Genomic DNA, 14886 nt, shown 5'->3' with positions numbered 1-14886 from the left:
TTTTGTGATCTGTCACTCGCAGATATGAGATGTGACTTATCTGCTATGATATTTTTTAAATAGCGTTGCATGAGAAGTGTATATTTGTGGCTTTTCAAATAAAACGTGTCAGAGCCAACACTTCACCAAAACTGTAGTTTAAGCATGACTCTATCTGTCTCATTTACAGTATCTACAGGACAAAATAAGCGAAAGTAGTATATAAACTGGGTGACACATAAAACTGCATGTAAAAATAATTTCTTGAGTTTGTCACACCACAGAAAGCTGTCGCCTTTCTCAACTGTTAAATGCTGCTAAAACCTGAATGGATGACCGAGCTGTTTTGTAAATTATCGCAACCAGGTAATATGCATTTATGTGACACAGGCATAGCTAGAAAACTGTAGGCTGTAGTAACTAACCATAGTGACAGTAACTCACGATTGAGTGGGCAAACCACAGATGCTAATGCGCCCCAGTTATTATAGATTGAAGTGTCATCAATTGGCCATATTTTGCTTATTATTGCTGCTGAAAATCATCAATTATTGTCATGTTTTGGGCTGTACTAATTGGTCTGACCGAGAAAACATTTGAAGTAATATAGACTGCCAAAAGTTATAACAAATCAAGGAAAAAAGTGCAAAAAACTGTTTGAGGAACAAAAGGTGTTTGTGATTGGCCAAACTGAACCAGGGTTTCCAGGGCAAGAATATTGACAACATTCATGTTTGTGCTTATCATTTCCAGGTCAGTTAGGTGAAATATTAGGCTAATATCTTAATACTGCTCGTACGTACCTTTACCACCTATTAGTTTGTCAAAATATTGCGCCCATTACTACTTATTATGTCCTTCTCTATATGATTTAGCAGCTTCCAGGTTTTTCCTAGGTTAAGACAGCATAAATTAGCAGAATGATGTATTCAGTAGGTGTATATGACTTCCTTCTTTCAGATGAATCCAATCGGAGTTATATAAAAATTATTCTGGTACTTCCAAGCTTTACAATGGCATAGGCAGGTGTTTCACTTCATGAGTCCAAAACAAGTCCAATAAAGTGCATCCATCCATAATAAAAAGTGACTCACACAGCTCCGTGGGGTGAATAAAGCCCTCCATTAGCCAGTAGATGCGTTTTCGTAAGAAAAATATCCATATTTAAAACGCAATAATCACTTTAATCTAGCTTCCGCAAACTGGTCGTACACAGAAGCAGCTCTAGGCACGTAATATGTCGGTGTTGCGCATGTGCCGTGCAGATGTGACGAACTCGAACACGCCGTGGAGAGATCAAAACAAAGGTAATGAATTACAAGTTCAAAACGAGGATTTGTAAAGGAAAATGTTGGAGGATTTCGATATAAGCCAAGAGGAGACTGGTTTTCCTTTGCTCCTGTAAACAAACATTGGTTTTCACAAGACTCACAGGTGCATGAGCAACGCCAACATCCAACCTCATCTGCCTGGAGCTGCTTCCGTGTACGACCAGTTGGTGGAAGCTAGATTAAAGTGATTCTCACATTTTAAATATGGATATTTTTCTCACAAAAATGCATGGAATCGCTACAGGAGACCTTTATTCACCCCCCCAGAGCTGTGTGAGGCACTTTTTTTTTATGGATGGATGCACTTTACTGGACTTGTTTTGGGCTGATGACGAGAAACGCCCACCTATGCCATTGTAAAGCTCGCAAAAGCCAGGATAATTTTTAATATAACTCTGATCGGATTCGTCTGATGAAGGAAGTCATATACACCTGCACTGTAAAAAGTTTTCACCAGTTTCAATTTAAAAACTTAAGTTTAGCAGCTGCCTTCAGAATAAGATTAAGTTAAATCAACTTAAGTCATTTAAACCCACAAGTTATATCAACTCGTTTTTATTGTATTAAGTTAAAATGACTTTTGACAGTTTTAAGCTGATTTAACTTAAAAACGTAAGGCAGCTGCTGAACTTAGGTTTTTAAGTTAAATCTGGTGAAAACTTTTTACAGTGTGGAGGGTGAGTAAATCATGGGGTAATTTTTGGGTGAACTAACCCTTTAAGATATTTTAACATGACATTTTAACATAAAAGCGATCCTCCAGTCATAAAAATTTTGTCCAAACACCTTCAAAGGGAACCTTGGGTATTAAGACTTAATACCCTTGTAACACAAATGATGTTTCTTACTGAAATATGTAATAGAAAACTCATGAAAGACTTCACTGCTTTCCTAGCGATAAGAAGAGGAAAAAAAGAATGGTAAGATTCCTGCGGACAGGAAGATACCTGTGGACAAATAAAACTTCCTAAAGACCCACGTCTTTGTTTTCTCCACTTTAGCCCTGATACCTTTGAGGCTTTTGGTAGACCACAGCTACTGAAAAAGCTTACAAACGCTAGATGCCATTCTGGCAAGATGTAAACATGTCAACAATTGGCCTGACGCCGCAGCCACTGAAGGAGTTTCTCAGTGCAGATTTCACTCAATGGGGAAAATTGATGGTACGGCATTTGGTTCAAGCCTATTCTTATATCTATTGCCACCTGTAAGCTCTTTCATTGTGGTCACTGTATCAGTAGCTCACCAAGCGCAACCATTTCACGTCATAATGGTGCCCACATAGTCCAAAATATGCATAAACGATGTGGATTTTTTAAAATAACGTTAATCTCTCATGGGTTTTCTACTACATATTTCAATAAGACACATCATTTACATTTATATTAAGCCACACAAGTCTTCATACCCAGGTTTCCCTTTAAAGAGGAAGCAAACCGGTTGAATTTTTCATAGTATGCCAGAGTCAATCCTAAGGTTTAGACAGCTGGGCTGGAGGCAAAAAGACATCAAACATATTATGTTCAATGACACAAAGTTCAACACTGGCTCTATTCTTATTCACAGTCAAAGGAAGAGCAGACGTGTGCATGTTTTTATAATCAAAAGGCCTAAACCACCACATACTGCTTTTGGTGTTTTGCTTGATCCAGAGACCTGTTAGATCATTACGCAGATGTTAGAGATGTTACCACAGCAGAAACGAAGTCTTCATCTTCATCTATAGATGTATACCACATCCATCCCATCTGAAGGAAACCTGCCCTTGGGGTTCTGCTCTAGTTACCAACTGTTTAGGAACAAAGTCCAAAAGCAGCTCTACCAATCTGAAGACTACTACAATGATAATATCTCATGCTAGACCAGCATTAGTTGTTGTTTCAGAAGCCTAAATGTAAGATAACATGCTTTTCTTTCTTTCTGGCTTGCTGTGTGAAATATCTGACTCGGATATGCATCCTTCTGGCCATGTGTTCATTGGCAATTATATGAGCATTATGCTTTCACATTTACCTTTGATCTGCACCTTTGATCTCCTTCCACCTTTGGCATGGTATGGTTAACACATGCTATATGCATTTTATACTCTTTATATTGTCAACCAATAGATTTTGAGTTGATTCTTATGCTTATAGTTTAAGCTGGCAACGTTTTTAGACAATCAGTTGAGATCACATACTGATAAACTGACAACAGTAAATTACAATGTCCATAAACGAAGCAAGAGGAGTGGGGCCTGCAATAGTATTTTTTTTTACACCAAACCAAGCATGTGAGCTCCATATGCTTTTAGAAAACCTATGTGACAAAATGCTAACTTCAGCCAATCAAGTACAATCTGATAAAACAGCAAGCATGAGGCTATTTTTAGATGCATGTGGCTTTCTTCAACTAGTTTAGCTGACCACGTGAGAGCTAGTTGTGATCTTTCCGTAAAATAAATAGAGCACAACACAAGGGTATAGTGTTGGCTTTTGGGTAGATAGTTGAGTCTGTTTATTTTGTGGGAAAGTAAGCAAAACCACTTGTTTTTATACTGGAATTACCTAGATACAGATACATAAACATGTGAAATGCTCATTTAGATAATAACAATGTGTCGGTGTGAATCAAACAATTTTCTCTTTTAGCCAACTGACTGAAACATCCTGTGAATGCTGTGTGAACTTCTACAAGTTCATGACTTGCTAAAAATACAATAGTAACTGTTTTTTGATTAATATTTATGTATAATATAATGAAATTGTAGAATTTATGTAAAGTATTTCTGGATTATATATTGTATTGTCTAAATTAATATACAACTGTAAAATTAGAGTGGAAAATAGCATACATAGTTACATTTTCAGATGAGAATGGGGAACATTTTCTTAATTGATATTCAAATCATGTCACTGTTATTGCAAAAACTGCCTCCTATATTTGCTGAATATTTAATGTCAATGCATTTTTGTGCAAATTAAAATGTCGCAGCCATTGAGAAATGGCTATTACACTATTTCCACCATAAACAGTGCCATTAGATGATGAAAGGTTAGTGTGATCATTAGTCTTTCTTCTAATGTCTTTGTTTCGGCTCTTTTTATGGCCTGCTTGTGTTGCATGAGCTAAATGTTTGATAGGGATAAATGTCTCTAATTAACACTCCATATGGTCACCATTAAGATTTCACTGCCTAATGCACTGTATGAACACAACATGAGCCAAACAAAGCCGTGATACTGAGAGCTTGTTTGCGTGGCTGTTTGGATACAGAGGCTCAACATGCTTCTGCACTGTGGTTCAGATGTAAACTATTAAACAGTTACAAATTTCAAACATTTTCATGTTCAGAAGAGCGATAATTAAGTAATACACTGCAGAAGGAAAGATTCAAATATATGAGAAAGTCTCCCACTTCTCATTTCTTTAATTAAACATGCCACCCACTAGTTTGAGGAAAGAAAGCAGTGGCTATTTTGATAAAGACATATGTACATTAAGTTACAAGTGCTTTCAAATTTACACAAACACATTTTGGCTTCAGTGTTTATAAAAGAAAGAAAATGTGTGCTTTATATTGAAGTTAAAAAACAAAACAAAAAAAAGTAATAAAACAAATAGTATAAAGTAAATCATGAAAAAAGTAGTGTGTCAACATTTTTCTTGATTTACTTTAATAGTGAAACATATTGAAATTGTAATAGGGTTAATCTTGCAAAAGCCCATAAGGAACATGTCTGGGTCATATTTTACCCTAAAGTTAAAAAATATATATTATATTGTCTTTTTATAATATATATTCAATATATTTAAATGTTAAAACATTTACATATTTAATTGTAGTAGTTGCTCTATTGCTTTTTATTTATGCCGTTTTAAATAATAATAAAAAATAATACACTACTAAAAATCAAATGATCACTGAGAATATTTGGATAAAAAAACAAATATTCAAAAGTTGAACATGCAAACACATTACACTAAACAACCGTCATAAAAAAACACTTTTTTTATTTGATTTTAGGGTGAAATTTATGGAAGCCCATTTCCATCACAGAAAAAATAAATAAATAAAGCTAATTGTGTTTTATTTGTCTCACAATTCTGACTGACTGGTCTGACTGAGAATTCATAATTATGAGACATTAAAAAGTCTGAATTGCGAGAAAAAAAAATGTACAATTGCGAGATATTAACTCACAATTACAAGAAAAAAAGTTCTGAGAAAAAGTCAGAATTGTGAAATGTTAACTCACAATTGCGAGAGAAAAAAAATCTGAATTGCGAGAAAAAAGTCTGAATTATGAGATGTTAACTCACAATTGTGAAAAAAAAATCTGAATTGTGAGAAGTTAATGCACAATTGTGAGAAAAAGAATTTACAGTTCTGAGAAAATTCAGAATTGCGAAATGTTAACTCACAAAACAGCAAGAAAAAAGTCTGAATTATGAAATGTTAACTCACGACAGCAAAACAAATAGTCAGAATTGTGAGATAAAAATATGCAATTATCTTTTTTTCTTATTTATTCCGTGCCACAAACAAAAAAAAACAGAATTACGAGATGGAAACTCAGAATTCTGAGAAAAAAAGTCAGAACTGCAAAATTTAAATGCAGAATTGCGAGAAAAATGTCAGAATTGTGAGATGTTAACTTACAATTGCGAATAAAGAAAAAATGCAGAATTGCGAGATTTTAATGCACAATTGCAAGAAAAAAAAATCACAATTGTGAGAAAAAAGTCAGAATTGTGAGAAGAAAAAAAATCACAATTCTGAGAAAAAGTCAGAATTGTGAAATGTTAACTCACAATTGCGAGAGAAAAAAATCTGAATTGCGAGAAAAAAGTCTGAATTATGAGATGTTAACTCACAATTGTGGAAAAAAAATCTGAATTGTGAGAAGTTAATGCACAATTGTGAGAAAAAGAATTTACAGTTCTGAGAAAATTCAGAATTGCGAAATGTTAACTCACAAAACAGCAAGAAAAAAGTCTGAATTATGAAATGTTAACTCACGACAGCAAAACAAATAGTCAGAATTGTGAGATAAAAATATGCAAATATCTTTTTTTTCTTATTTATTCTGTGCCACAAACAAAAAAAAACAGAATTACGAGATGGAAACTCAGAATTCTGAGAAAAAAAGTCAGAACTGCAAAATTTAAATGCAGAATTGCGAGAAAAATGTCAGAATTGTGAGATGTTAACTTACAATTGCGAATAAAGAAAAAATGCAGAATTGCGAGATTTTAATGCACAATTGCAAGAAAAAAAAAATCACAATTGTGAGAAAAAAGTCCGAATTGCGAGAAAAAAAAATCACAATTCTGAGAAAAAGTCAGAATTGTGAAATGTTAACTCACAATTGCGAGAGAAAAAAATCTGAATTGCGAGAAAAAAGTCTGAATTATGAGATGTTAACTCACAATTGTGAAAAAAAAATCTGAATTGTGAGAAGTTAATGCACAATTGTGAGAAAAAGAATTTACAGTTCTGAGAAAATTCAGAATTGCGAAATGTTAACTCACAAAACAGCAAGAAAAAAGTCTGAATTATGAAATGTTAACTCACGACAGCAAAACAAATAGTCTTGTGAAATAAAAATATGCAATTATCTTTTTTTCTTATTTATTCCGTGGCACAAACAAAAAAACAGAATTACGAGATGGAAACTCAGAAGTGCAAGAAAAAATGTATGTTTATATCTCACAGAGTTAAAAAGCAACAATTACGTTTTAAAATCTTTTCATTCCGTGATTGAAACGACTTCCACACGAAGTGACCTGGACATGTATGCGAAAGATTTGCTTAACCCAGTGCAAAAATATGTGCATTAAAAGTCTACACTCATCATTTAATAGTCCTCCTCTTCATTTACGTTACTGTGGTCAGGCATCACATAGACAGACTTGCTCTTCTTCTTGCGGCCTTTGGCGTTCTCTAGCTCAGGTACTGCTGTTAAAGACAGATAGGCAGCGATACTGCTCCTCACACCGTAGCTCATCATGTTATTTTTGCTGTCCACGTTATCCAGCTCGCTTGGGGTCATCAACTGTGACCTATTCACACAAAGACATACCAGTCATTCACAGCTCACACTACAGCTCTACACAAGATCAGCAAATGCTGAACAGGACCGAAAAAGACAGAGACGTACTTATTCACTTTCTTCCAATCCAAGTTACGGCGCATTACCACAGGTGGGGCTTCCTGGGTTGTGCTCGGGGCAGGGTTTGACAGAGCTAGACACGGAGCGCTGAGAACACAACATATACCATCTGATGAGTCTAAGGAAAAAACAAAACACATTAGCATTAATGCATCACATACGCATTCTACATTACAAGCAGAACATGAAAGTTTTGTATTTAGCTCTCACCACAGTAGTGATTGACCATGTCCTCCAGACACTGAAAGGTAAGCCGTGGGGAGATGTAGTACCAGCTATTAGTTAGACGAAATATTTTATAGTGCTTTATGGTCCTGTGTCTCACAGAGAGAGAATATACGCCTGCAGGGAAGAGCAGTTATAACAGCAATGTCATTTTCACTCGCACTGACACTGATATTGCTGAAAGATGTGTGAATGGAAACATTTCTGTGGTTAGCATGCAACAGTGCAACACTTTCAGCTAATTACCTCTATCTCTCGGACTTTCTCTTATAAGGAACGATCCAACACCGTTACCAGGCAATGACAAAAGCTCTTCTGCCTTCTGTCTGCTAATACCTTCAAACAGCCATCTTTAGAAACGAGGAAATGATGTTAACAACTGAAAACCATGACTTCACAATTTGGGTTATTTTATTCTTTTCTCTTTCAGAGTGAAGATCTTATATAAATAACAATGTTCTCCATAAATGTTTACTGCTGTAAGTTGTATACTGTTGTTGTTTTTTTTATAAAGATACACTACCAGTCAAAAGTTTTTGAACGGTAAGATTTTTTATGTTTTTTTAAAGAAGTGTCTTCTGCTCACCAAACCTGCATTTATGTGACGCAAAGTACAGCAAAAACACTAACATTCTGAAATATTTTTACTATTTAAAATAACTGTTTTCTATTTGAGAATATTTTGAAATGTAATTTATTTCTGTGATTTCAAAGCTGAATTTTTAGCATCATTACTCCAGTCACATGATCCTTCAGAAATCATTCTAATATTCTGATTTGCTGCTCAAAAACAGCATTTATCTGAAATAGAAATCTTTTGTAACATTATAAATGTCTTTATCATCACTTTTGATTAATTTAAAGTATTCATTTCTATAATTTATTTTACCGAAAGAAACAAAGAAACAAACAAAAAGCTCAAAAGCTTTTTATTTCAGATAAATGCTGATCTTTGGATCTTTCTATTCATTAAAGAATTCTGGAAAAAATGTACTCAAATCATTTAAATATATAATAAATATAAATATTAAATATATAATAATAATACATTTTCTTGAACTGCAAATCAGCATATTAAAATTATTTCTGAATTATCATGTGACACTGAAGACTGGAATAATAATGCTGAAAATGTAGCTTTGATCACAGAAATAAATTACATTTTTAAAATAGATTCCAATAGAAAGCAGTTATTTTAATAACAAAAATATTTCACAATTATTATGTTTTTGTTTTTGTTGTATTTCGGATCAAATAAATTCAGGCTTGGTAAGCAGAAGAGACTTCTTTAAAAAAAAACATTAAAAATATTACTGTCCAAAAACTTTTGACTGGTAGTGTAAGTGTTTAACATGATATGGTTTATATATAGTATGTAATAAAATCTAAATATTTTCACTACTGTTCAAAAGTTTTGGGTCAGTAAGACTATTATTACTTTATATTACATATGTTTAATATATATATTTATTTAGTTTTTTTTTAAATATTAGTATTTAGCAAGGACGCAATAAGCAAAAGTGACAGTAAAAACATTAATGATATAACAAAAAAATCTTCATTAAAAAATTACATTAAAAAGATTTAGTTTTCAAATAAATGCTGTAAATAAATGCACTTTCTTAAAGCTTTCCATTAATCGAAGCATCTTTAAAAAAAGTAACATTTTTCACAAAAAGCAGCACAACTATGTTCGACAATGAAAATAATAAAAAAAAATATTTTTTTAACCAGCAAATGACCATATTAGATTGACTTCTGAAGGATCATTTAATAAAGAATAATTTAATTAATTACATATTAAAATTATTTTAAATTGTAATAATATTTCACAACACTACTATTTTACTGTATTTTAGACCAAATGCAGTCTTGCCGTGGATAAGACTTCTTTAAAAACAAAAATGTATCGACCCCAAACTTTTGAACTGCAGTGTAAATAACAAAGGCTTTAATGTTTTCAAATTCTCTAGCATCATTGATCATTCAGTACTTAATTTGGGAATATTTTTCTAGGGTCATCATGAAACATACATCAATGAGGATAATCAACAGATAATTAGTCTACAATTACCCATGATAAACCTTTGCCACATAATTACTTGGGATGTAATTCTCAGTTCCTGTTTGAAGAGAACGGACTTTCCACCAGCAACCATCTCTGTAAAGCATTGACGAGTAAATAAAAAACATTTTATAGGTTGCATGTGTGTACATGTACACTATATGTATATTAACATGAATTAAAATGAAAATCAAATAAGAATTTCGCAAGCTGCCGATGCATTAAATATTAACAAGCATTTATTGTTATATAGCATCACTGAAAGAACACTTACTCAGAGAGGCCTTTGAGTTTGTCCCCTATCTTATAGATGGGTTCACTAATGTCTCGACATGGATAATCACAGAGCACCACTAGACTGTCACAGTCTGTAAATTAATACATATTAATACGCATTAACACATATTTATACAACACACTTCCCATACAGCAGGTGAGGAACCATAGCTTACCTTTAAACATGCTATCAAAGTTGTTTGGCTCTGGGTTCGTCTTTTCCTGCCTCATCACATTCCCCATGATGGCCGTTTAGAGGCCGCAGCTCTACAGATTCTGGAATTTTAAAAGCGCATTTCAGTTCGTACAAGGGACAGTATGAGTGTTGCATCTGATAGTTCAACAGTTAATGCTAGAGCTGTTTTAATTTTGCAACTTCCTCTCAGCTACTGTGTTATCTCGCCAAAAAATAGAACAGGGAAGCTGCGGAGAGCCCAAGTCTACCACTATTTTCCACTAAACTCCTTCCTGACCGTGTCAATATCTAACTTGCATTTCTACGGTGCAACAAAAAGTTTAAAAACTTTTTAAAATGATGATTTATTTATTCATTCACACTACTTTAAAGTTTGCTAGTCATTTAAAACACATGGATAAATGTTTGCTTGGGTGTCATCATTTAAAATGCCATTTTGCATCATAAATGCATAGAGGTATGTGCACATTTTTCATATTTTGTAAACATAAGTCAAACCAAGGACAGAGGGAGGTTACTGGAAGTAACTAAATCTTAATGGATAACATCAGAACAGCATCCTAACACTTGACACTCTTTTCTCCCCCGGGTGAAACAGCATATAAATGTCAAAACTCCATTTTTATTTCCCACTCCGCACCAACAGAAATATGCCAGACATAAATTAGTTTTCTTACCTCTCACGTTGAGCAGTTAAATATCCATGTTTCATCCAGAGGGCAAAGCTTCAGTTCTGGCTGGCTGCTCCCAGTAAAGTTGAAGCAGGTGGTTCAGAGTAAAGAAATACTGCCCTGGTCTCCGACCGAAGGCCAGCAGCGAGAGCAGTTGTGTTGTGAGTGGCCTGCACTGCTCTGCAGGCTTATCTAAACTAAGCGCTGGTCTACTGAAAACAGCACAGCCACATACTTCCTCTGGTAAAATGAGGAAGAGTTCCCTAACCTTGTCTTCCTTCATCCCCTCGATGTGCACAGACAGAAATTGTTATAAATACAGTACAGCAAGCCTCTTTTTTAATGCAAATAAGTACGGTTTGCAATGTTGACGCCGAGGTTTACATTTAAATGTGTGATTTTGGTGCTTTCAGTATCATAGAGTGCTCAAATGTGTGTTGTGCAACTTCCTGTGTATGGCATTAGTGGGTGAATGTCTGGGTGTGAGTGCGTCTGCATGTGTGAGTTTCTCTCTCAGAAGCATAACGCCTATAACTGCACATTAAAATGGCTTTAATAATACAAAACATAGTGCTAAATATTCACCTTTTAGCAGTAGTCTTAGTGTTCTTGTTATCTTGATTGAAGTTTTTATATTGATCTTGCAGATCCACCTCTGTTATTTACTATAAAAGATGGCTACACAACGGAGAATTTAGCATTTATCCACCAAACGAAAGGCCATTTTTGTACATTTTCAGACATTAGCTGGAAAAAGGAAAGTGTTTATGCATTTTAAATGCTACTTATACATGTGAAAAATTAACACTACACTCTTAAAAATAAAGTTGCTTTAAAGGGTTCTTCAAGCAATGTCATAGAAGAACCATTTATGGCTCCACAAAGAGCCATTCTGTCAAAGGTTTTTTAAAGAACCATCTCTTTCTTACCTTTTAATAATCTGAAGAACCTGCTTTCGCTGGAAAGAACCTTTTGTGAAACAGAAAGGCTCTTCAGATGTTGAAGTGTCTTTATAGAACCATTTAGATAGAACATGTTCTTCTATGGCATCGTGAAGCACCTTTATTTTTAAGAGTGTATTCAGTCATCTCAATGTGCTAGAGGCCATCAAATCTTATGCCTCTTTTATGAAGTTTTACAGCCGCCGATGCAAACTGCAAAATGCTTAAAAGTGCCTTTTATTTTATTACTTTACATTGAAATCACTCCCATATCAACCAGTTGTATGCTTTGAATTGCAAAACTAAAAGATAGTGTGACAGATCACTCAAAAGTATTTCTTCTTTCTAAATGTCGCTTATTGTGCAGTCCTATGAATATTCGTCTGACTGCTCACTCTGTCCAAGTACCTCATTTTCTGCTTCTGAGAATTTAACTTCTCTTATTTGTATAGTTTCATAACTTTGTTATTAGCAGAAACACCTTAAATAAATCTAGTTAAGTACTTTTTGTAAACATGCTTTCGAATAGTTTTTCTAACTGTCATTTTTTTTTAAGAACTGGATACTCTGTTCTCAGTCTGGCTGCCATGACTGTTCAGTCACCCTGTTTCCTGTGCATTTTCAGTTTTAGACAGGTCACAGGATTCATTGGCACTGATGCAGTCATCAAGGTTTTAAATTCAGCAGAACCGATCAGGTCACTGGTATTTTTTATACTCACTGGTGTAAATATGAGCTCAGAGCTGTTAAAGCCTAAAAAAATGTGTTCATCAAACTAAATTGGTGAATAAATATGATACATTAAGTATCTTAAGTCTGCTTGACTGATCTGGTTCAGACTCATATGTCTTTATAACCAGGATGCACCAGTGAAAGTACGGATTAAAGTGTCAAAGTCATAGGCCAAAAACATTTTTCACTAACGGTCAAAATATTCACATTTATTTGTGCTTGTTGAGATGACCTTAGAAAAACATTATTTGTACTTAGGCTAATTAAAATTATAAGAAAAACAATAATTGTTATAAGTGCAATAATAATTAATTATTGTGTGAGTATTATACACATACACTGCCAACATATTTTTTTATTTTTTTTTTTTGTATAGTAATAAAACACAATTGACCATATGCACGAAATACTTCCTTGTTTAGACTAGCCAGCTCAGTCATTTCCGGTCAACTGTACTGTGCCGTAATATGAGCGTACTTTGTTCGTTTTCTCTACATAATCTATTCACTGTCATGATTGGGGCTGTGGGGTTTCCCTCAGCCACCTGAGGTCGCTTTCCTGCACTGCACTCCCTGATTGTCACTTGTCTTTGTCATTAGCATAATCACCCACATCTGTTCACCATCAGGACTTTAAGTATCCTTCACTGCTCATTCTGCTTTATGTCTGCATTGTCTCGTCTCCTGTGTGTTTCTGATCCTGGTTTTGATTTTGTTATTTAGTCTTCTGTTGGTGCCGTGTTGGCTTTTGGTTTTGTTTTGTTTATTTGTGTTTAATTAAAATATAATTCTCTACCTGCATTTGGACCCAGACCTCCTTTGTGAAAACGTGACATTCACAATCGAAGAAAAGTTTTGTTTGTCTCAGAGGACCAATCGTCCATGTATACCGTTTCAAGAATGACAAACGCCAGTTTAAAAAAAATCGCCAGTAAATCGGCTAAATATGCGCGAGTCATTACTATGATTGACAGTAATACCGGACCAAACAAATGACAAGCTGATGTAAATAAAAAGAGCTTAAATGATTCAAACTAAATTCAGAGTAACAAAACTACAGCATTAAAAAGTTTGTGTTGGTTAAATGTAGGCTATTTAATAGATTTTACAGTTCAAGATAAAACTTGTTAGTTTTATTGAATAAGTAGTTATTCAATTTTATAAAATATTTCAAATTCCTATCGATTCATATTGAGTGCATTATTTAATTATTATACCATAAATATTTAACGTATTTGTAGTGAACTATATATTAGTATTAGGGGCCAGGGCTGTCGCGATAACCGCAATATCGCGCTATTGACGTGCATAACCGCAGAGGAATGCAACAACTGCAGCAACCACGATATTTGCCTGTTTTCTTTTTTCCTAAGGATTTGCCCTTCTCGCTTAATGTCTATGTGCTGAATATTAAATTAGTAATAAGTTAGTAATGATAACATAATGTATATATGTGAAACTAGCATGTCCAAGGAAAGTGAAATCTCTGTCTTAACATCGATGCTCTGCTGGTCAGCTGAGCCTTTAAAAGTGGCGATTAAAGTTAAAATGATTTCAACATCGTGTTTCATTACGTCTCTCTTTGATTAAATAAGCGTTTTTGAATGTATAGTTGAATGAACGGTTTAAAGACCTACTCAAAGATAGTCTCTTGCCTCCATCTTGTGGCGTACCAATGAAACTACAGTGACTGACAGCTCGTCTAGAACACGCAGGTGAAATACTGACAGAAAGGCTCAATCCCAATTCTACCCCTTACCCCTACACTTAGTGTTGTGTTCTCTCACAAGTGTTATTTGATAACGCATTAAGTTAATGTTCAGTGATGCATCGTGTTCGATTGTGCAAAAAGCATTCGGTCATGCCTGACGAATGGATGTGTTCGTTTACTGAGGTCTGAAGTAGAGAGCTAAGTAAAAAGAGACAATAAGTTGATGTTACTCCCGGTGTCCGTGTGATTTAATCAAACACAACATTTGGCGACGAGGATGGCTGATATCGCATTACCACCTCCTGCTCCTTTCCTTGCTCTGCCCGGCGAGCCTCCGATTCCCTGGACTCGCTGGTTACAGTCCTTCGAAACTTTCATCTTGGCAGTGGGGCTGACGGACGTGAGCGCAGCCCGGAAAAAAGCGCTGTTGCTGCATTGCCTGGGAGCCGAGGGTCAGCGTGTGTTGTCAGCGCTCGAGTCAGGCACCACAAGCGATTATGATACAGCCGTGGAACTACTGAATGCACAATTTGCAGCACCACAGAGCGCTCTGTTGCGACGTTTTCTGTTCCGCCAAAGACATCAGCTGCCCGGTGAGTCTGTGC

General features: G+C 34.9%; 1 protein-coding gene across 1 annotated transcript; it reads right to left on the bottom strand.

Annotated features, from left to right (window-relative positions):
* Positions 1–6142: 6142 nt before the first annotated feature.
* sla1a (Src like adaptor 1a) lies at positions 6143–11062 on the bottom strand. The gene is made up of 8 exons (XM_073822309.1): positions 10905–11062; positions 10208–10307; positions 10030–10123; positions 9765–9851; positions 7937–8040; positions 7676–7807; positions 7454–7583; positions 6143–7355 (listed from the first exon to the last, which is right to left on the bottom strand). The coding sequence occupies exons 2-8, from the start codon at positions 10272–10274 to the stop codon at positions 7151–7153; spliced, it is 819 nt and encodes a 272-aa protein (XP_073678410.1). The 5' UTR covers positions 10275–10307; positions 10905–11062; the 3' UTR covers positions 6143–7150.
* Between the last annotated feature and the right edge of the window lie 3824 nt (positions 11063–14886).

This window comes from Garra rufa, chromosome 17, assembly GCF_049309525.1.
Source record: "Garra rufa chromosome 17, GarRuf1.0, whole genome shotgun sequence".
NCBI classification, from domain to species: Eukaryota; Metazoa; Chordata; class Actinopteri; order Cypriniformes; family Cyprinidae; genus Garra; species Garra rufa.
The sequence above is the reverse complement of the archived record's forward strand: the minus strand, read 5'-3'. Positions and strand labels throughout refer to the sequence as shown.

What these genes read in the sequence shown, in the direction of transcription:
- sla1a (XM_073822309.1), bottom strand. Translation starts at nt 10,274, where the DNA reads ATGGGGAATGTGATGAGGCAGGAAAAGACGAACCCAGAGCCAAACAAC. An exon ending in CTTTGATAGCATGTTTAAAG is followed by an intron (nt 10,124 to 10,207) that starts GTAAGCTATGGT and finishes ATTAATTTACAG; the next exon opens with ACTGTGACAGTCTAGTGGTG. An exon ending in AAACTCAAAGGCCTCTCTGA is followed by an intron (nt 9,852 to 10,029) that starts GTAAGTGTTCTT and finishes AATGCTTTACAG; the next exon opens with AGATGGTTGCTGGTGGAAAG.